Here is a 21,584-nt window from a genome sequence, read left to right as displayed (position 1 = left end):
CGCAAGCGATGCGAAACGATTCATACGACACGGCAGAGGAGCATAACTGGTGGCCGGCATATATTTGACAGAAACTGCACACCGTAACACCATATTCCTTCAGTAAGGCCTCTGGAAATACGACTCCTCGTGTGCTTACAAGAAAGTACTCGGAATACCTCCGCAAACTTCTCGATCCTATTTTTTTCCCTCTCTCTTCGTGTAATGGAAAAGACGGTTTTACTCCTGGAGCTTCCACACTGCACCGTTCCATTGCATACCGAACTTTATACACACTTTATACCTAACTTTACAAGTGCTCACCTGATCACTGCCACGTAAGTCTGGCACATAGATGAAGTTAAATACGAATTTTAGTAAGTACTTTATATAGGTATATGTGTGTGCTATGGTGAGCGGGATCAGCACAGTATCAACATGAATACTGGGTTCTTTTTTTTAACTGTTTACACATCGTAATTTTAAACCTTGCGAGATGGATCGCCTCGGCCCGTGCAGGTGAATTATACCGCAAGGTGGACATTATGTACGTGAAAGAGCTCAGTGATTAAACGATTAACTAAAATTGACTAATCCACTTTTTTTTTACTTCTCATTTTAGGGGACAACATTATATTCAGAAATTGAAGGCCGTCGACACAGAAGCTGAGTCCAGTTTATAAATTTTGCTTCATCGGCAGTGCATTTTCGAATATTTAACGTCAAAAATACGCATTTTTGAACGCGTTAAGTTAGCAATTTTAAAATGGCGTCGCTCACATTCTTAACACAGCAAATGCGGAAGCCGTTTGTCCATTTCATGTCGTAGAAATTGTTAACTGGATTTCCCCGACAATACTGCGCCCAGCGACGCCATTTTTAAAAATGTGCTTTGCGAGAAGCCAACTTAACGAGCTAAAAAAATGTGTATCTTTGACGTTAAATACGTCGAACTGCATTACCGAGAAAGAAAATTCAGAAACTAAACTCAGCTTCTATGTTGACAGCCTTCAATTTCTTCCAATGAAATCAAAAGTAAAAAAGTTCATTAGTCAATTTTAGTTAATCAGTCGTTTAATCACTGAGCTCTGCCATGTCCCTACATAATGTCCGCCTTGCTGTACAGTCCGCCTGCACAGACCGTACCGACGTATTTCTCGCAGAGTTAAAAAAAGTGGTCTGTAAGCAGTTAAAGGAAAAACACCCGGTATCAGCCAAAAGGTGCTGTCGACAACTTTCAGTTGGCGCAGAGGCTCAGAAATAATAGCCTACCCGTTCGGTGAAGCTGTGCAGGTAGTCGACGTTTCGCTTCACCTCCCGGCCGGACGGGCTGTTGAAGAAGAGCGAGTCCACCCACTTCCAGGGGCTCATGAAACGTGCAAGTAATGAGCCGGACACGCTGCAAGCGAAGCATAAAGCAAGATGTGCTGTCAGATCGTTCTCGCCAATATACTCCAACGCTTCGGCTGTGCTTCAAACCCCGCTGGTGCTTCGATGCCAGTATAATATCGGCGGTCAAGAATTGCAGCTAGTTCAGGAAAAAGCTCGTCGCCATGCGTTCAGCTGCGCACGCTGGAACAGAGCCCCAAACGCAGAAGGACTTTTGGCTGCCTTTCGGATGTCGTTCACTGGCCTAGCCTCAAAGCTGATTTTATGTCCGTTTTCGTTTTAGAAGCAGGCAGAACTCATACCTGGCCTTCTCCTGCTCGGCCTTGTTGAGAGGAAGAGAAGGTAAAAAAAAATGGGAAAAGGCAGTAGGCAAATAGGCTACTCTGTCCTGCTGGTTACCCTGTGGGACCGGACGCATTATAAAGGGAGTGTGAAATTCTTGATACGCAGTAGATAGGAGTGATGCACGCAGATTACTATAGCGGTGGTATCGAACACCACCAGGCTCGAGTCGTTCCGTCTAGCATTAATATATGCATTCGAGCCAACGTTGTCGTTATGTGGTGCGAGTAAGGTATACTTCCCTAGTGTTCCTCCATTTAAGTCTTAACATTAGGGTCGTTATGTGCGTCAAAAAAAAAAAATGACGGACGATTTAGCATGGTCATAATCATCATCAGCCGAACTGCGCCTGCTGCCGGACAAAGGCCTATCCCATGTCTCTCCAATCAACCCTATTCATTGCCAGTTTCGGCCATCATTTCATCCCCCCCACCTAAATTTCTGCCGCCCCCTGCTACACTTGCCTTCTCTTGGAATCCACTCCGTGGAATCCACAGCGGCCTTCACATTACATGCCGTTCCCAAGCCCATTTCTTCTCTTAATTTCACTTGGGATGTCATTAACCCGCGGTTGATCTCTCATCCACTCCGCCTGCTTCCGATCTCTTAACGTTACACCTATCAGTTTTCTTTCCATAGCTCGCTGCGTTGTCCTTAACTTAGGCTGAACCCTCTTAGCATCCATGTTTCTGCCCCATAGGTGAGTACTGGTAAGATACAGCTGCTGTATACTTTTCTCTTTAGGATTATTGGTAAACTGCGAGGTGCAAATTAGGTGCGTTAGCACTTCTGTCTGCACTTAGCTTTTGGTTCAAGGTTCAGTTTTCAAGGTCAAGCAGGATTTAGACAAAGATCGGCGAAATCCGTGAGTGGAGGGGTCTTAGTGCTAGCCCCCTAAAAGCCGTGGAAACACTTACGCTCCGTCTTAAGAGTATGTTTTATATATATATATATATATATATATATATATATATATATATATATATATATATATACATGCCTGCCAAGAAGGCAGTGCGGGACAAAGCGCAGGAGAACTTGAACCAACTTACACCTTGACTTCTCTGACGTAAGGAGAATCGGCGTCTTCCTGAGCATGCACGGGCACTCCCATCGCAGTCTCTGTAAAGAGGAAAAGAGCCTGATGCAGTTTCGTCTGTCCAGCAGGGGACGAAACATGAATTGACTGTAGCTCCATCACAGTCGCATATAAACACATTTTACTGTGTACACCGCAGTCTACTGTCCTTCATATGAATCAAGTAAGCTACCAATTGCATTTCACTTACTCCTGAAATAAAATAGACATTTTAATAATCGCGGCAGGTAGCGGTGTTATTGCCCGACATCCGTCATGACAATATAATGTGTACCAAACAAGAAAAATGTAAAAATCGATTCTTACATGTTCAGGATGCAACACAAAATAACATGTTTTTACTGCGGTAGCAGTATCAGGGGCACTTCGCGAAAATGCCGGCGTGTTCTGTGTGAAGCGTCGGTAAGTGAAGGCTCCACCGTCCAGAAACTGCACCCATCAGCCACCGAAGTATACCGTCAAGAAGCGCTACCCACCACCAATCCACCTGCCTTTACCCTCCAAGGCCTCCACCACCTAGAACCCCACACAGCAGCTGAGCGAGAAAGCGACGGCCAAATAGAATTCAGGGAATCAGTGGGGAAACCAGCTTCTCGCCATTAGCATTACCCACATGCCACTTCTCCCTCACATCCACCGCCATTCTCGACACACCTCCCCACCCCACCTCACCTTCATCCACATAGCACATAAGTAAGGATCGACAGCTAATCCAACTGCAATGCAGCTTATTCGCATCCCGTTTTATGTTCTTCCTTTCAATATTTTACTCAGTAAATTTCCATGCAAGAGTACGATATGTTAGGTATTTGTAGCTTACAGAAACAGTCGTTTTGGGGGGTGGTACATTTCCATTTCATTCATTTCATTTATTTTACCCTCAGGGCTTTCGCATTACAGAGGGGGTGAGACAGTGAACAAAAAAACAATACATAGATAAATAAACAGGGCTATATATATGAACAATATTGAAAGATGCCAGAGACAGAGGACGAAAACATTGAGAACAAAAGTACAGGAGTAAAAAAAAATAAAAGGATTACAAAAAAGAAACCTTATGTAGTCTATATATGGGTAAACAACATATCACAGTTAGTCTGATTCTAACAGTGCGAGTAATTTGCTTTTAAAACGCGCAGTGTCGCTAACACAGGTGGCTGTGGGTGAAAGATTGTTCCAGTCACGACATGTTTTAGGGAGGAAGGAATTAGAAAAGGTCACTATGCGGCAGTGTGGAACAGCTACTTTTTGATTGTGGTCTATGCGAGGTGAGATGAAAGATGGTGCCTTTACACAGATGGCTTCCAGGCAAGGATTGTGATAGTAAATTTTATGGAAGAGGCAATTTAAGATTAGATTTCATTTTTGTTACACTGGCAGTGCGATGGTAGTTTCCAACGATGAAACGGACGCTTCGATTCTGCACGGCCCCGAGTTCATTTGTTAATGTGATGGTGTCAGGATCCCAAATTGAACATGCGTACTCTAGTTGCGGACGAATGAGTGTAGTGTATAGTAGCATTTTCAATGAAGGTGGAGAGGATGAAAAATTCCTGCGGACGTACCCTAGCATGCGGTTAGCCTTTTGGATTTAGACGGGGGATTCCAATTCTCTCGAACAGCAACCGAAGCTGTCATATCCTCGCACAGAAATTACTCCCTCTGCACATCCGTTTCTTCGCGATGTTGCCAGTAGAGTAACGCATTCGCTGCTGCCCGAGCAACGAGCACGTGTAACTGCACTTGCACCCGTTAACGCCGGTCGCGAAGGCGCACATTTCGCTCAGGAGGACGGCACGTCTTCGGAGACAGGCCGGGCTCGTTTTACTCAATTCCGACATATATAAAGCTCTTTCTGATTTCCGGCCGATTTGGCAATTACTCCTCCATCAGTTCCATCACTGCCTCTCCGAAATTAAGAATGTAGTGGAATGGAAAAAGTGCCTGTCACAGTTTCTGCAAGCTGTTGCCCGGCCATGCGCCATCGAACGCCTAGCGCGCTGTAGGTTACTAATTTCGGCCCTGTTCTCCTCCTCACCACATGGTCTCTCCGCGCTGACGCCGCATCAGGTTTCCCCTGGCGCGCCTCCCCCCTCTCCATCATCTCCTCTCCTCCTCTCTGCGGATGCCGGACGACGACACCGCAACGTCGAGAGTTGAGGCATCAACAGACGTCGCTGTAAAGCAAAAGACACAACATACCGCAGATGACGTCCAGCGTGCAGCAGGACACGAGCGGCACGACGTCCAGCGGCTGCCGGTGGTGGCGCTGCGTGAGCATGCGCAGGCGTTGCACGAAGGCCCGCGAGTGCTCCGTCATCACCGGCACGAAGTCGTCCAGCAACTTGAAGTGGAACGCAGGGGTGATCAGCTTGCGCCGGCCGCGCCACTTTCGCTTGGGGCTGCGTTTCGGGAAGACAAGCGGGCGCATGATTTCATCATTTCTCACGCATCATTTCACTTCCGGACATCGTGCTCCCTCCCCGCCGCGCCGCCTCAGTGGTTAGGGTGCTCGACTGCTGAGTACGAGGACATGGGTTCAAATCCCAAATGCGTGTGCCCAGTTTCGATGGAAGCGTCCGTGTACTGCGCGATGTCAGTGCACGTTAAAGGGCAACTGACTACCCTCTTGTCGAAAATATTTTCTACCTCTCTGGTCGCGAGGCGTCGTCCCCGGAAGGTGCGGCCGTATATGTTTTTTGAAACGACACATTAATAGCGTAGTTACAGCCATCGCAATCAAGTTACTTCGCCATGCCCCTCTCCTTCCGTTCCCTCCTCGAGATTTTTCTCTCTCGCGCCTCGTCGAGTAGGCTCCACAAGGGAAAATCGCCCTTCCTCCTCCGATGTTTGCCGGAGGCGTGGTGTCTGATGGAGTGCGTCACATGTCTATGTCATGGTCCGGCCTTGAAAAGAATTCTTTTCTTGGTTTTTGCTACCCGGTCTATTTCAGAGCCGATGAAGGGGGGGGGGGGGGAGCGGCGTGTCTCTCAAAACCCTCTCAATTTTAATCTTTGGGTCTCCTCGCAATGTTTCGTCCCATTTTTTATCTTTGTCCTTCCTCACCCCAGTTGATTGAGTCGTGGACGTAATCGTCAGGAGCGAAGTGTCTTCCGCCAACCACCACATTATTCACCGGTGTGTCAGGAAGGCCGATGCGATGGAGCCAGACACAATCCAACTCATAATCTCCTAGCAATCTGTGCCGGATCGTGGTTCAACTCCAGTCGCTGCGTGCGCATCCAACGACAAAACAGCGTCGTTGCATTTTCTCCGCACGCTGAACAATCGAGGGGCGTGATTGGCTCGACCACCTAAACTTGTTAGAGAGCAAATCCTTTTATACATCTGTTTGTCAACCCCAGTTATCGAGCCACCTTTCCATTACTTTTTTTTTTAGGCTTCCCCAGCGTTTCACGACCGGAGGGGCGGGAGTCGGTTTTGTTCGAAACACACGGCGAAGTGCGGACCCGGCAACCGCCCGTTTGCTTTTCTCCGTGTGTGTGTATACGTGTTCTGCGTGTTTGTGTCTTTTCTCCGCTCTTAAGCTCATGTGGTTCAACGGAGCCAAGACGTATGCAAGATGCACGAACGATAAGTGGTGTGTGTGCGGAGCGGTCGAATGTGGTAGCGAGGAAAATACTCTACTACACACGACAGGGCATATGCACAGAACACGCTGAAGCATACACGAACTAGCACAAGTAAATAAAACCTTGTTTTGAGGGGTTTGCATGGAGGGAAAACTAAACTGAGGAGGAGCGCGCACGCAGAGGCTTCTCTCGTGGCGTGATCACGACGGGGGGGAACCGACTCTCTCCGTTTTACTATATTTTACTTTTTATGACTAGGTTTCAAGGCTGTCGCCTGATGCTCCCTCCTCAGTTTTTTTTTTTTCCTTCATGCCGGCTTGAAGGCATGCGCCAAAACGGAAGACGCTGCGGAAAGCGTGCGCTCAAGGAGAAGACGACGCGACGCCCCGGCTACGCCCACCCTTCGTCTGTCAGTCAGAACGATGCACCAGTGGAATGCCTTTAGCGAAAGTTTTCCACATGACGTCCAACCAAAGGCTCGGGAGCCAGAGTAGAGGACGAGGACGTTTGCTTGTGGAAGAAAAGATCGAGCGGGCTTTGATTTGAATTTTTACAGCTTTTAAGGGCGCGTATGGCTCTAGTATTTTGCAGAGGTTATCTTCGACGCCTCATCTATGCAGCGGGCTTGTTTTTCAAACATGTCCAGAGACTAGTCAGTTGCCCTTTAAATAACTGAAGGTAGCCAAAATTTATCCAATTTATCCAGAGTCCTCCACTAGGGCAGCCCTCGTAGACCATGTGTCACTTTAGGGAATCAAGAGGAAGAATGGTCTTGGGCAGAACATGTAATGTGAAGGCAAGATCATAGGTGGGTAACAGACTGGTTTCCAAGGAAGGGAAGCGTAACTAGTTTTGTTCGACACAATCCAGGCACAGAAAATGAGAAGCTGTTGCTACCGGAGGCCTCGCTGCCTTTAGTGCTCAAAGGTGAAGATGGGAACACAATGATATGGTATATTTATATGAGGTGCCGCGTCCAAAAGTGACCCACGGGCTATGAAAGCCTATGAAAGGCTGACGTCAAACAGTACGGACGGGAAGATAAACAGAATATGGTAATTACTCGTTACAACCGTGAAATAGGGTTTAAAGAATGACGATTATTTCCTCATAATGCACGCATCAAAGCCGTGGGGCGAAGACGACAGCTGCAGCTCATGCATTTCGTTTAATTATTTTTGTTATCGAGTTTTTCACCTCATGACAGAAACACTGTGCATTTTCGTGTGTGACTATGTCTGCAGGGCGCCCCACGCAACATGGGTTCAAGGCTTATTGAAAAGAGGGTGCGTCACCCACTCGAAACGCGATGCGAGATCAAGGGCTTAGCAGAAAGAAGCAGCGGACTAGAAGTTATGAGCAATCGGAGGCACCGAAGAGAGCGCCAGAAAAGCTTGAAGAACAGCCAAAGAGAAAGGGAGCAGATAAAGTCAGGAAAAGAGAGTTTGAGGCTAGTTGGCCACTTCGCTGCTACAACTGCAATGGTGTCGGGCACTTTGCAGCCGAATGTACAAAGCAGCGTTTGGTGTTCTCGTGCGTCAGTGTTAACGACGAGAATCTAGAGCTCCTTGGGCCACACTTGCACGAACTGCAGGTTAACGGAAAACCTTTCCAAGTGCTTCGTGATAGCGCTGCCACGATAGACGTTGTCCATCCGTCCTATTTTACAGCGGATTATTTCACAGGAGAAGTCACATGGATTAAACAGGCGGTAGAAGAACACAGTGTATAGCTACCAATCACTAGAGTGAGGATTTGCGGGCCGTTTGGAGAGCTGTTAACTGAGGCCGTAGTTTCGAAGGCCATACTACTTCAATTCCCGTACTTGTTCTCGAATCTATCAGACCTATTGCTACGCGAGAGAGGCCAGAAACTCAGAAATGGGGTGGTACAAGCTTTGACAAGGTCTAAAACATGCCAGCTCGCATCTCAATTGAGTCAGATTCAAGAAATTCAGGTACCCAGAGATGCATCAGCCAACCTATCGTTGGAAACCAATGAGGATGGTGAAGAGCCAAAGGGGTATCAAAGGCAGACGTATGACGGAGCAGATGAGCGACCAGAGACTTCGATCACTGAGTCAGTAAAGTAGGATAAGCACGCTGAAAGGTCAGTTTTGTCTCCAGCTTCGCGTAACTTTGATCGCCTTCTGCAAGCGGACAGGGGATCCCTAATAAAAGATGTGGGTTCGTCATCACCGGAGTGACGGTGTGCTAATTAGGTAGCACTTCGCCCACATATCGCGGGTTCGGGCCGGAGCAAGCTGAGGGCACTGCCAGCGTTTGGTGCGCGCCTGCGCTCTCGCTCCGAAGGAAGGAAGGCGCAGTTATTTGAGAGCACAAGTGTTTATTACACAGAAAGCTGCGTTACATAACACTGCACTAATCCCCAGACCTCGGTACAACCCATAGCCCCGCCGCAGCACCCGAAAGCGGGCCCGCGAAGCCGCGCGCGCAAAGCAAAGACTACATACGCGCGTGACGGCACAGCTAAGGGCGATCGCATGCCGCGCGGTCAGCCAAAGGGTTAAATCACGCGCAGCGCAACACGAGGAAGGATGGGGTATACGCGGAGCAGATCTTGACGACGCAGGTCGCACATCGATGGCCCATCGCGCGTCGTCACCAGCAATGGCCGGCGATGACGGAGAACCAGCCAAATCAGGCCCTCCCGAATCCGGAGCGCGTCGGCGCCGCACAGGCGGGCTACACGACTCCGGAGGTTCGGGCCTGGACTCAAGCATACATACTAGATGCGCACGTTAAAGCACCCGCGTTCTTGGGCCCCCGGCAAAGGCCGAGGCACCCGGGAGCCAAACTCTACGCACCTTTCTGCTGCCCGAGTCGGTGGCGATCTCCCCACTCATTTCCCGCTCGGGACCTGTCGCCGAAACAACGCCCCCAACTGTCACTCGGAGTGACCCAATGGGGACGCGAGGTCGAAGCGGAAAGAACGGAAGGGGGGGGGTGATTTACTGCGGTTCTCGAAAGAGCTTCCCTTGCAAGGGAGGACAAACAGCGTGGCGGCCCGCATTCCGCTCGTCGACACCCTGCGGGGGGTCTCTCTAACGAACGAAACGGCAGAAGCAGGCGCACACTCGGGTAGCCCAAGAAGCTCAATCCCCACAAAGAACAAAAGCAGGACTCCAGTTCAGAAAGACTGCACCTTATGGCCAAAAAGGACTCAGTTGTAGCTGAGTAGTGCAATTTAAAGATTGGCACTCAGAGAGACAGGCAAGCGGTAGAGAACCCCCAAAGGAATGGGCCGGGGAACTCGGTAGCAGCTTCAAGTCCCGCTGTCAGCTGTGTCGCGCTGTAACTTTGCTGCAAAGCCGAAGAGGCTAGTTTTGAATCGAAGGAAGGTTTCCGAGGTACGACTGGAAAACTAGAGGAAGCTAGTTGTGATCAGCAGACGAACACGGAACAGTCTAGGCGGTGAAAAAGAAAACTTGCGAGTATGCGCTTGTCCTGTCTACCTCGTTCCTTTGTGTCGTGTCTTTTGCGCAAAAACCCACAATGAAAAAGAAAAAGTGCAAGGACCAAGTGTGGAGAAGAAGAAGAAGAGAAAACGAACCAAATGTGAGGCCCTACATTCAGTAAGGCGGACAGCTGCTAGTGCTAGCAGAGAGGGAAATGCGGTAGAAGCAAAAGGCGAAACCTTCCCGCATTGCGCCTCGTAAAATTGCGCTTGCAGTTACTGATCTGACGACACTTGCTTAATGCCCAAGTGCTTAATGGGGCATCGGCCTGTAAGAAGATCCAGACAGCGCCATCCTAACAAAAAGGCGAATAGAAAACAAGCAAAGCGGCCCGACAAAACAGAAGGCGCCATGTCGCGCGACACTCAGCGCATTCGAGCGCAGGGATCGAGCAAGAGGGACCAATCATGCAGGCATATTCTGCGCTCGCACTTGAGAGGGCTGCGTCCTTCACTTTCGGTCCTGCGTTCTAGGAAGCAGGTAGGGCGAAAGAGTGGCCGGGTTTCGTGCTTGTGGAGAGAACAGGGCGCAGCTTGTCGCGCTGGTCACTGCTCGTTCTCCAGAGTCGGTTATCGACACTGTATGCACTGCCAAGGCATTCCGAGCGCGTCGAGGAACCACTGAGCCACCGCAGCGGCCTCCAGCCATTTCCCGTCACGTGACTAACTTCAGAGGCTTCATCCCACATCGGCATTTGCCAGGTTAGGAGGATAATAGAGATTTCGCGCTGAAACGTTCGCTAACGAGAGGGAATCGATTCGAGAATAAAACAGCAATTTCAGAAGTTCAGTCAACGAATTCCCAATGAGATCAGAAGATAGCCGGTCGTGCTAATACGTGAAGAAAGCTACTTACCTGGTGATCAGACCGGTTCCAAGCCATGAGTTCATGAGTCCGTAGAGCAGGGCTTTGTCCAGTAATGTGCTGCTTTTCAGCAGTGCCTAGAAGAGCAGGGACAAAATTGGCTGGCACCATGACAGGAGAAATGTATATACAGAAGAAATTAGGTAACGTTACCAAATCATGGTGACTTTTATTTTTGTATTTTAGGTGTAGCTACAACTTCTGCGTCAGGCCAGGCTTATTTTAAAGAACTCATATTGTCATCCCGAAAAAAGCCAAGCCGCGCAGTATGCATTTACCGTACATAAGTGTTATATTCAATGTCGAATTTTAGTAAGGAGTTAGTTGTCTTATCCGCAGATCAGTTGACCTTAAAGCAGGAGCCAGATTTGAGTTCATTGCCGATGGATCGATTCAGTGACCAGTAAAATGCAACGATTTTATCAAGACCTTTTTCTCAAGCATTTAACCCCAGAAAAGCCGCAGAAATCTTGCACCCATTAAAATACCGGTGCGTCCCCGGCGGCATTTGGGGTCCGACCCAGCACCTCTCGAATGCGAGGCGGCTGCTTTACACAAGGCAACCTATGGGAATTTCCATGGGTGGTTCCCATAATTAGTGGCGGTGAAAAACTTTGCTTAAGGAAGGGCGACTTGCTGTTTGCCCCATAAGTAGGCTTAAAAATGACACGTGCCTTCTGGCACGCTTTTCTTAGTATCTCTGGGATAAATGAGGCCTCTCCCCATATTTCCTTCCTCCATAGCTTCCATCAACACAGAGATCACATGATGCCAATGATAACATAAGAACAGGACTTTTAGAAGAAGCTTCCACGTGCCTCTTGGTGGGAACAGCCGAAATAACAAAAGCGGACACAGAAAGGAACACACAGAACGTAGACGAAGCTGACTGTCAACTAAAATTTTATTGGAAAACCCGCGATTTTTGTTTCCTTGTCCAAATGATCTTGCTTTTATCACCCGTGGGGTTCATTCAAGAAGGAAATCTCTTTTCTTGATAGAGAGATTGATGGTGTACTAACGCACTGCTGTCCTGTTTCCCGTATCGCCAATGCTTCAAGGATCTCACGTGTTACTTGGTCTGCATACCTTTCCATGACTTGAACTTCATGCAACTTGGGCTCACACTTGCGCGCTTTTTTGCCTTTTTTTTGTTTCCTTTACAATATCTGCAATGCAGGGCTAGATTGCTGCTTGGGGCACCTGATAGCGATGATGCATGTTCTCTTATCCTATCATTGAGGCACCTTCCCGTCTGCCCTACATATTGTTTGCCACAGGCCAGAGGTATATTATAAACCACACCTTTAACACACTCGCTGAATCTTGTTCGATGTGCGATCTGGCATTGCTGCTTCTTTTGCCTGTTGACTCGAGCACACATGCTCATTGCCTTGTTCGGTGCAGAGCAAACAACCCGGACCCCGTGCCTCTTGCCAATCTTCATGAGGTTGTGGGTCAATCCATGAACGTACGAAACCACTGCTACTTTCTCCCTTTCATTGCCTTCTTCAGGTCCACCTTTTCTTCCTTGCACTCCTTTTACTTTCCGCAGCAAGCCTTCAGCTACGCTGCTGAGCATCGGAACGGGGTAGTCCGCATTTTTTAGCCTATCAATCTGCCGCCGAAAACTTGTCTCCATCTGATGCTCACACGATTTCTTCAGAGCTGACAAGAGAGCAGCACTCGAAATTGCCCTTTTCACAATCTTTGAATGGCTTGACGAAAAAGGGAGAAACTGTTTCTTCGCCCTAGGCTCGTACCTCCAACGTAGGTGTCCGGGTTGGAATTCAAGGCGTAAGTCCAGGAACTGCAGCGAATCTTTGGCTGGAAGCTCGTAGGTGAATTTCAACTCTGGACAGGTATGGCGAAAGGTCTCCAGTACGCTATCCTTGAGTCGCTCATAGTCGCTCAACCAACTAGCTCAGTTTTCTACTCTTTTAACTTCCACGTGCCTTTGCGCGATGGCTACATTATTTACATGCCCTCAGTCTTTTATTATTATTATTATTATTATTATTATTATTATTATTATTATTATTATTATTATTATTATTATTATTATTATTATTATTATTATTATTATTATTATTATTATTATTATTATTATTATTATTGGCAACAATTATGGTTCCACCAGTGAAAGCTGCTACGGAGGTAGAGGGAAATGCCCTCGCCGCCTGCTCGCACCTTTCGACGAGCTCGTGACGTAGCTGCGTTTTTACTTTTGACCAATGAAGTTATAACACCGACAATGGCGACAGCGCTTCCTTCTACAACCACATCTGTAAGTACGACCAGTCGGGCTTCAATTACCGGTAAATCGACTGCTCGCGCTTACAAAGAAATTCAGAGGGGCACTTTGTTGACCTAAAGTGCGGTGAGCCGAAAGCCTTAAGCGCGGTGTTGCTGCTTGTGTCAGTGATGCGTTGTTTAAGATGTTAGGCTTCGCCTCTAAGAGTGGAACGTGACAGCGTTTTGCAACGCTGCCAGGGAGTCCACAGAACGTCATCGCCCGTTCGGCTGTACGCCTTGCTCGTCGGCAATTTGGTTTCTGAGGAAAGAAAATGTATCTGTATCGCATGTCTCAGTGAACACCTGAACATCGCCGTAACAGGAAGGGGGGGGGGGGGGGGGGGGGAAGATGGGAGTGAGCGAAGACGCCGTATTAGCTAGACGCGCCTTTGTTCAGTCCAAACCATCGAGCTGGCATGGCGGAGCGGTTAGCTTGCTCGTCTCGCACTCCGGAGACCCTGGTTCGATTCCCCAACTCGACCAATTTCCTACTCGGTTTTATTTATTTATCTGGCCTGACTAGAAGGGTTAATTAGGCTAATTTGATAATTAAGTAACTTAATAAACTCAGTAACACTTACTTGGAGCATCACTATACCATCCCTTCAATTGGTTGCATGGTTACTAGCCGAAGTAAAATTGGCCCCGTTTAAAATTCGCGCACTGTGACGTCACGACCGTTTCGACCAATTGAAAAGCATGACATTTCTGTCGACAACTTCTGCTTACAACGATGAGGCATTAAAGGCCTCCGCCTTAGAAATGAAACAGATAACTCTAAGTGATCTTTGACCACATAGGAATACCACATTATATGGCCGAAAACATTAATTCACCCGTAGAAAATAATATTCACCGACAAAAAACAAACAGAAGCTGCGTTCTGAAATAAACACTGGATAGAATCCGTCGAATTATCAAAAAATGAAAACCGAAAACTCCATCTCTTTACTATACTCCACCTGTGCAGAGTACCATTTTCGAGAGAGTCTGCTCCAGGTAAAGAATACTTAGGCCGGTACTGTTCGTAGACCAGTAGACCTAACTGTCCGCACTGATCAACGTGGCATGTCGACTGCTCACCTCGATGCCTTCAGCCGAGTTGAGGATCACAAAAGGCCAGACACCGATGTAGATCTTGCTGAGTTCTTGCTTTGTCGATTCCATGGTCCGCAGGTGTCCCAGCAGGTACTGTAAGGCTACTGCGAATGCAATGACGGTCAAGGGAGGTCCCAAATGTTCTTTACACGAAACGGAAGTCATTTAGTACAATCAAGTCAGAAAAATAGAAACATTCTCGTGCGCGCTGTTTGCCCAGGTGGTTCGTGCTTGGACCAGCGAACGATGCGATCTATACACGAACATGCGGAACAGTTCAACCAAAGCAATTTATCAAGGATTTTGGTTGTGTAATTTGCTTTGGTATAATTTAAACATAACAGCCGCAATTTTTCAAACAAAAACAACGATACTAGACGGGACGGTCATTGTTTATGTTTCCATTAAGTCCAAACAACGTTAGGCGTTGGTACAGCTGGTCCATTCTTTTAGAAACCGCATGAAAGTAAACGGGAGAGCGAAACAAGGAACAATTATATAACATCGGAAGGTTTGGTTTGGATTATGGGGGTTTAACGTCCCGAAGCAACTCAGGCTATGCGGGACGCCGTAGTGAAGGGCTCCGGAAATTTTGACCACCTGGGGTTCTTTAACGTGCACTGACATCGCACAGTACACGGGCTTCTAGAATTTCGCCTTCATCGAAATTCAGCCGCCGCGGCCGGGATCGAACCCGCTTCTTCCGGGTCAGCAGCCGAGCACCATAACCACCTCGGCGGGGCATAAGAACTGAAATCTTGCCAGATAGTTCGCGATACAAACGGGAACGCGAAGGGAACACAATGTCCTTCCTGGCCTACTACATGTTTCTGTTCGCTCCTCGCACGTGATATGTACACAGTACACGTAGCATTAGGTACGCAGTTTGTCGCTAACTACACAATTACCTGAGTACACAACTAATACTTTTCACATCACTCCAACAATGTTTTTTATGCTAGTTAGGGAACGCAGGAAGTAATAATTCTCATCGCAGTGAGCTTGGCAACACGTACTCCGACCTAGTCATGTGTACAGATTTGTCACATGTAATAATATAATTGTGTGCTGAATTTTAAGCATCACATATGCATCTTCAATAATAAAAAAAAATGTGTGATTTCGGATCACTCAAGCACTTATCTCACGTATCCTTTTTTTTCAAAGTCAAAAATTCCGAACTAGTGTAATGTTCTGTACAACATTTTGTGCATGTTGGTATTTCGGGCCGCAAAACTAACAGATTTTCTCAAGGTCTAAGCAAACAGCATTGGTGGAAAAAAATACTGTGCCAATTAGAAATAGCGGCGAATGAAAGCTTTAAGTTATGGTTCACATCGTTCGCTTCGTAATGCGAACCGCTGAGCGAGAGCAAAGACACGACACGATTAGAAATTATGCGGGCAGGCTTACGAATATTGAATTCCTGCGGTGTCGACGCCTGTTTGGAAATGGCATTCTTCACTACCAAATTGTTGACCATGGGCAGCCAGTCCGGAGGCCCGGGAACTTTCCTCAGCATCCTCCAGGCACGGATGAGCATGGCCACATGGTTCCAAGCGAACGCCACCAGCCAGACCACGACGGAGGCCACAAGCAGAACAGTCACATTCACTGGCAGCAGATCACGCAGATCGCGGGCGTATCTCGCCACATCCATGGTATAATCGAACCAACGTCTCGGGTATGTGTCTAAGCTCTGTTATTTAACGGCTCTTCAAAGGTCTACACTGACTGGATGCCGAACCTGTTCCCTTCTCTCGGCGAAAGCTTATTCAGGTTTCGCCCTCCCTGAAGGTCCACAACCAATTATGTCTTCTATAGTACAACGTGCACTGATGGCCCTTGATGCATACCGCAGCGAAATGTGTTTTCCCCTGAATGCATCATAGCTACGACGCCTGCTGACCTTGCAGATACGGTAAGTTATGCGCGGCGAGCTCCACGCAAAAGCCGCCAGCTTAACTCCGACAAACATCTGAGATAGGCAATGCAAATAAACAGATTTGTAAAAGACTTCACCCGTAGTCCGCCGCCCTGGGATACGTTGCGCATTCATGGTCAAGGTCAGCAATCAAACGCCTGGGCATGGGAGCGCGTCTAAAGTTATGCCGTACAGTCCCGGGCGAAAACAGCAGTTTACGATTGGCAGCGAAGCGGTTCAGTGGTAAGCGAATACATCTACATAGGGCGGGTAATGACCACCGAATCGGACCGCGAAAGTGAAATAACTAGAGTAAGAATGGAGTGGAATGAATTTGGCAGGCACTTTCAGGTTATGCAGTGTTGGGACGGGCCCTCCGAGCCAAGAAACGGTCGAGGCGACGGTGAGTCAAAGGACGTTTATGTACAATATGTACAAGGGCTTTTACATGATACACGGGCCAAGAGCACCACGGGCTAGTACAAAGAAGGGCGGCCCCGGGCAAGCGTAGCTCCGGCGTGATGGCTCTTCTGCTGCCCGTCTGCTGCTCGGGCTCTTATAGCCGCCGGTGTCCGTTGCGGCAGCCAGCCGTTCATACCCTCCAATCAGGCCACGGCACTGGCCACCGTTCAAATTAGACGAATAGTCGAGAGGGGCTCGGCCGTTGAAGGTTTGCAGACTGGAAAGGGCGGCCGGCGAAGCGTCGTAGAAGTAACCGACGGTGAGGAGGAGGAGGAGGAAGGGTCCGCGCCAGCGAGGCGGGATGATTCACGCTGCAAGTCGCGACATGTCCGATGAGAGTGCGGGCTTGCTTTGCGCGACGGCGGGCGCGCGGCGCTGGTTTCCAGAGAGGCCAGCGAAATGTGGGCAAAAGCACAACAGCAGTTACCAATACCACTCAAGAGCAAAATATATAACAGCTGTATATTACTGTTACTCACCTATGGCGCAGAAACGCAGAGGCTGATGTTTATACCTTAGTGCCTTTTCCGAAAACAAGTCTTGCCCTTGATTCATTTAAGTATGGGTTCCAGTCACTAATCGATTGGATTAGTAAACAATCGGCAAGTAACAGGTACTCAGCAAATCGATCTGTAAATTTTCAACCTGCCGCAGAGGCATAGTGGCTTTGGTTCCGGCAAGACTGTTTTCATCAAGTAGCTGGTTATGCGGCATATCCGCTTAAATGCGACTTCCGCGAGAGCGCCAACTGCCAAGTGAGTTTATTTTCCGGAAGAAGAAACTTTTTAACCACACAGGAATGCACACAAGCAAGAAAAATACAAAGTAAAAAAAAATAAAAAGCGTAAAGGATAAAGGATAAACAAAGTTCATTGTTAGATCAAAAGATAGATTAGAAAGAGAAATAATCGACGCGCATTTTGTCAAGCAAACCGGCTGTACATGTGCAAGTACGCCGACCCTGTCACACTCCGATGAAGACTTTAGAGACTTCAAGAATAGGGTCACCCTACACGCTAAAAGTCTCTATTGTTTTTTTGAACGGGTCGATTCCAACGTTTAATCTCTGCTCAATTTCTGCTTTGGCAGGTGTATCTGATCCTTGAGCCACCCTTTAATCTTTTTGCTTGTATGTACTCCTGTGCGGGTAAAAAGTGGCTTTTTAACGGAACATTCAGTAGGTAGTTGGCGCTACTACTGTATTTTGTGTTCCGTGCTTGTTTCCACCCGCTAGTTCGTATTTCTGCAGATATGTATAGTAGCTTCACCGTTCTGCTGCTTTTTGGTTGTTGTTTTTTTTTTGCTTTGTTTTAAACAAAATTTGGCTTTATGACTAGTCACATGCACTGGAAAGGTTGCTTTGCCTGCATGCTTTTTGAAAGCACATGTATTTTGGCACGATATAGCCAAATTTTGCAGAGCCACAGCGTCAAGGGTTCGAAATTCGAAAAACTGATATGGCTATTACTAACGACCGGCTACAAATCTCTATTTGCAACTAGGCGCCACTCTGCTAGTCAAAAAGTTAATTGTTAAAATTTATGTTAACCAGCTTATTACCTAAGAAGGTTCACTGGGTTTCTGGTGCCCGCCAACACTGGTAACACTATGCAAAAAAACCCATACTTCTACCTCAAAAAACCTAGTTTTGAAAATATTTGAAACTTCCTTGCAACGCCGCCGCGGTGGCTCAGTGGTTATGGTGCTCGGCTGCTGACCCAAAAGACGCGGGTTCGATCCCGGCCGCGGCGGCTAGAATTTCTTTGGAGGAGAAATTCTAGAGGCCCGTGCACTGTGCGATGTCAGTGCACGTTAAAGAACCCCAAGTGGTCGAAATTTCCGGAGCCCTTCACTACGGCGTCTCTCATAGCCTTAGTCGCTTTGGGACGTTAAACCCCATAAACCAAACTTCCTTGAAACACCTGGTATGTACGGGATCGCAGTACTTCGGTGTGTGGCGCGCTTTTAAATATGTCAGGGTTAATTATGCTGGTTAACGCCAGCTTAAACAATCGAAATCCTTCATCGCGAATATGCGATATGGGCGCTTCGGTTTAAGAAACTCAACGATGCGTAATCGATGTTTCCTCAGCAAGGCCATTAACAAGGAAGTACATTAGCAATGGCTCTCTTGTCTAAAGGCGCTTTCTACGCCATCGAAGAGAAAAAACCCGGTCACGTGAGGAAACAGTCGACTTTCGGATAGTGAAACAAGACAGGAGGAGATGATTTCGCCACTTACGAGCCTGGTTTTGAAAGAGACCTGAGTGCGGAGGTCAATTAGAAACGCTGTCCGCGCACGGTTCCGGAACGTCGGTATGCGCTTGGGTTCATATGGCGCCATTAAGTAGCCAGCGTCATTACGAAGCAACTCAGCACTCAAACAAGTATCCCTGCCTCGGGGATATTTTACCGAGGGCACAACAAGTCATGGAATTGCCATAACACCTGCCGCTTTCTCCTGTTGTCCACAGTTCTCGCATCTTTTCTTCTGCCAATATTTTACGAAACTCTTGGAAAATTCTGGTTTGACGGACAGGTTTATTTTGTAGAATCGTGTTCAAGAATGCATAAATTCGAAAATTTTGTGGTCGGAAAATTGAATTCTTGTCGCGATTTTATGCGAAAAGGCAAAGTTGAGTTTAACTGCATCTTTCCTGCTATATATTTCAGGCAACTGGCGAAGTCGGCTTATTACGATGCGGTTGTATTTGTTTTTTTTTTTGTCTGCTCTGATACCTTAACATGGTTTTACCTCTATATTCCGGTCATTTTCTTTTTTTTTTTTTGGGGGGGGGGGGGAAGCTTCTTAATATTGGGATTGGTGGTAGGCTTTAATTTCCAAAATGAAGTTAGTAAACAAGCAAGAAATTATAACTGTAAGAAAACTAGACATTAGTTTAGAATAAAAAGCATAATAAAACTGGTTTCGTACGCTTTCGCAGTAACATTTTCGGCCGTCTTTCGCAGCCTCCTTCTTTAGTTCTTCCCGTTTTTCTAATACCAAAAAACAAGAACACTCTTCTGGACTTCGCGTTTTCGAAATTGACTATAGCTATTACTAACGGGCAGCTATAGGTATCGAATTGCATCAAGGCGCCTAACTGTTAACTAGTAGAAATCACTTAACCAGCTCACGGCTTAACATATGATTCTTATGTTTTCTGACGTCCGCCAGCAATAATATAACTGCGCCGAAGAAGCGATCCTTATATGCCTCGAGAAGACTGTTTCTATGAATGAGTGGAATGGCTTCCCTGAGATACCATATCAAAAATATCTCTCAGCACAGCCCCTCAGCCAAACATCTGTCGGAGCCTCCATCCCTACGCAGACACCCTTCCAAATGCACAGTTTTGCAGGGTCAATATTCTGGAAAAACAAAAGAGAAATGGATCTAGAGACATGCGGTGGAGCAAAGGCAAGGTTGTCGACACAACATGCAATCGCGAAACCCGATTGAGTAGCCTTCGAGTGTAGGCGACGTTATGCGGTCGTTTTCCTCCTCGCTGGCCCCGAGGGCTTGGCGTACGCTCATAAATTGCTCTCGGCACAGATCTGTTCGGTGTCCTCGAAGGAAGAAGCATTTACTAAAGGACTCCCTCCGGAGAGAGCTTTCTTCGAAAACTTTAAATCTAAGCCGAGGTGGTGTTGAAACGGACCTCACGTACACACTTTCGGATAGCTTCATCACGTCTGGAGCGCGTGAATCGCTTGTATACGTTCCTCTATATTTTTTGTTTAGTCTGTTCGCTAACGGACGCTGTGGAGTACGGGAAACCATGACGGAACTACCGGCGAGTGATGTTAGTTATCTGAAACCGTAAAGGTCGTAGATAATAACACAGACATATTTCCGGTCAATCCTTTAAAACCAGTGTACAATACTCTAAAAATCGACGCTCTCTCATAGAGAGTAAACCGGTGGCTCCAATTTTGATAGCAGCTGTTTACTCCGCCTGAATTGCATAAGGAGTGAATTGACTCCTTCGGTAAAGAGTAGAACTGCCTGCGCACTCTTTTTACGGGCAAAAGAAGTTGACGGATTGTTCTCCTTTCTAAGCTTGTTTAATACAGCACAGCTATATGGTCGCCTTTGACCTGCGCCTCTCGGAAAACGCTTCCGTCGCTGATGCCGCTGGTCGTAAATTTATTTATTTCGTTTTGAACGGCAAGAAAAAAGTGATCTTCCTCATCAAAGACCATTACGTGAAGCCATGCACTTGCTTCCATAAGCTTGAGAAGAGTCTGTCTCCTGACTGCCGCGTTTTCTGCGAAACAATTACAGCTCTATCGTTGAGAGAAAATATTGTATGCTGTTCGAAAGCGTTATTCACGTTTTAGTACCACTGTTGCAAAACAGTGAGGAAAGACACTGTCCTCCGTAGCAAAAACACATCACTAAGCGACGGTGCTTCGGCTCGAGGAAAACATTCCCGCTAAATCGCCGTAAACCTTTCCAATAACCGCGAAGCATCGCTCTGAACACTCTATATTGCGGTGCTATTGCTGTGCGAATGTTGGACATGAGCGTCACTGACGCACACTGGCTTCTTAATACAACCAACAATGCAACATGACGCCAGTTATCTCCACTCGTGAAGCACAAATTCTCAACGCACCGTATGTAAAACTGCTCCCGAGTAAATATTTTTCTGCGGTGTGCAGCCGTTTTCTTGATTTGTTTCATCGTCTACTGAGCTGTGTAGATTCTAACGCGGCTGTTATCTGTGAATTACTGGTCAGTTTTGTCGCAGTAATTCGCAAAATGTAAGCAGAAAGAAAGACGAGACTCGAAGTGCAGCGTACTTCTGCATTTAAAAGCAATGCCATTCAGATACCAGAGGAGAAAACTGTACAGTGACGTGTTCAGTGTTTCATTATCTGTTCCCTTATACAGTCTCGAGCAGCTAAAGTCTAGGGCAAACCAATTTGAAGCGAGTGAAGGCAATGCGAGTTTCTCTTGTTCAAAAGTTTCTTCTTCAAGCTGCGTACAGGGACATTAGTAGTGTGAACATTCTTGCAAGAATCACTCTGAACGTTCTTGCAGGAAAGGCAAGC

At 47.3% G+C, this 21,584-nt stretch overlaps 1 protein-coding gene across 1 annotated transcript in view; it reads right to left on the bottom strand.

Annotated features, from left to right (window-relative positions):
- LOC149363977 (cytochrome P450 4V2-like) overlaps positions 1-16,729 on the bottom strand; it is a 29,082-nt gene extending 12,353 nt beyond the window's left edge. The window contains exons 1-6 of the mRNA XM_089573965.1: positions 15,551-16,729; positions 14,123-14,241; positions 10,736-10,821; positions 5,012-5,211; positions 2,763-2,832; positions 1,252-1,378 (exon numbers count right to left, since the gene is read on the bottom strand). Coding sequence (XP_089430091.1) covers positions 1,252-1,378; positions 2,763-2,832; positions 5,012-5,211; positions 10,736-10,821; positions 14,123-14,241; positions 15,551-15,797 — 849 coding nt within the window. The 5' untranslated portion in view covers positions 15,798-16,729. The remainder of the gene's footprint in view (positions 1-1,251; positions 1,379-2,762; positions 2,833-5,011; positions 5,212-10,735; positions 10,822-14,122; positions 14,242-15,550) is intronic.
- Between the last annotated feature and the right edge of the window lie 4,855 nt (positions 16,730-21,584).

This window comes from Amblyomma mixtum, chromosome 2, assembly GCF_055824585.1.
Source record: "Amblyomma mixtum isolate Tamu chromosome 2, ASM5582458v1, whole genome shotgun sequence".
In the NCBI taxonomy this organism is placed as follows: domain Eukaryota; kingdom Metazoa; phylum Arthropoda; class Arachnida; order Ixodida; family Ixodidae; genus Amblyomma; species Amblyomma mixtum.
This window is presented reverse-complemented; position numbering and strand designations above follow the sequence as displayed.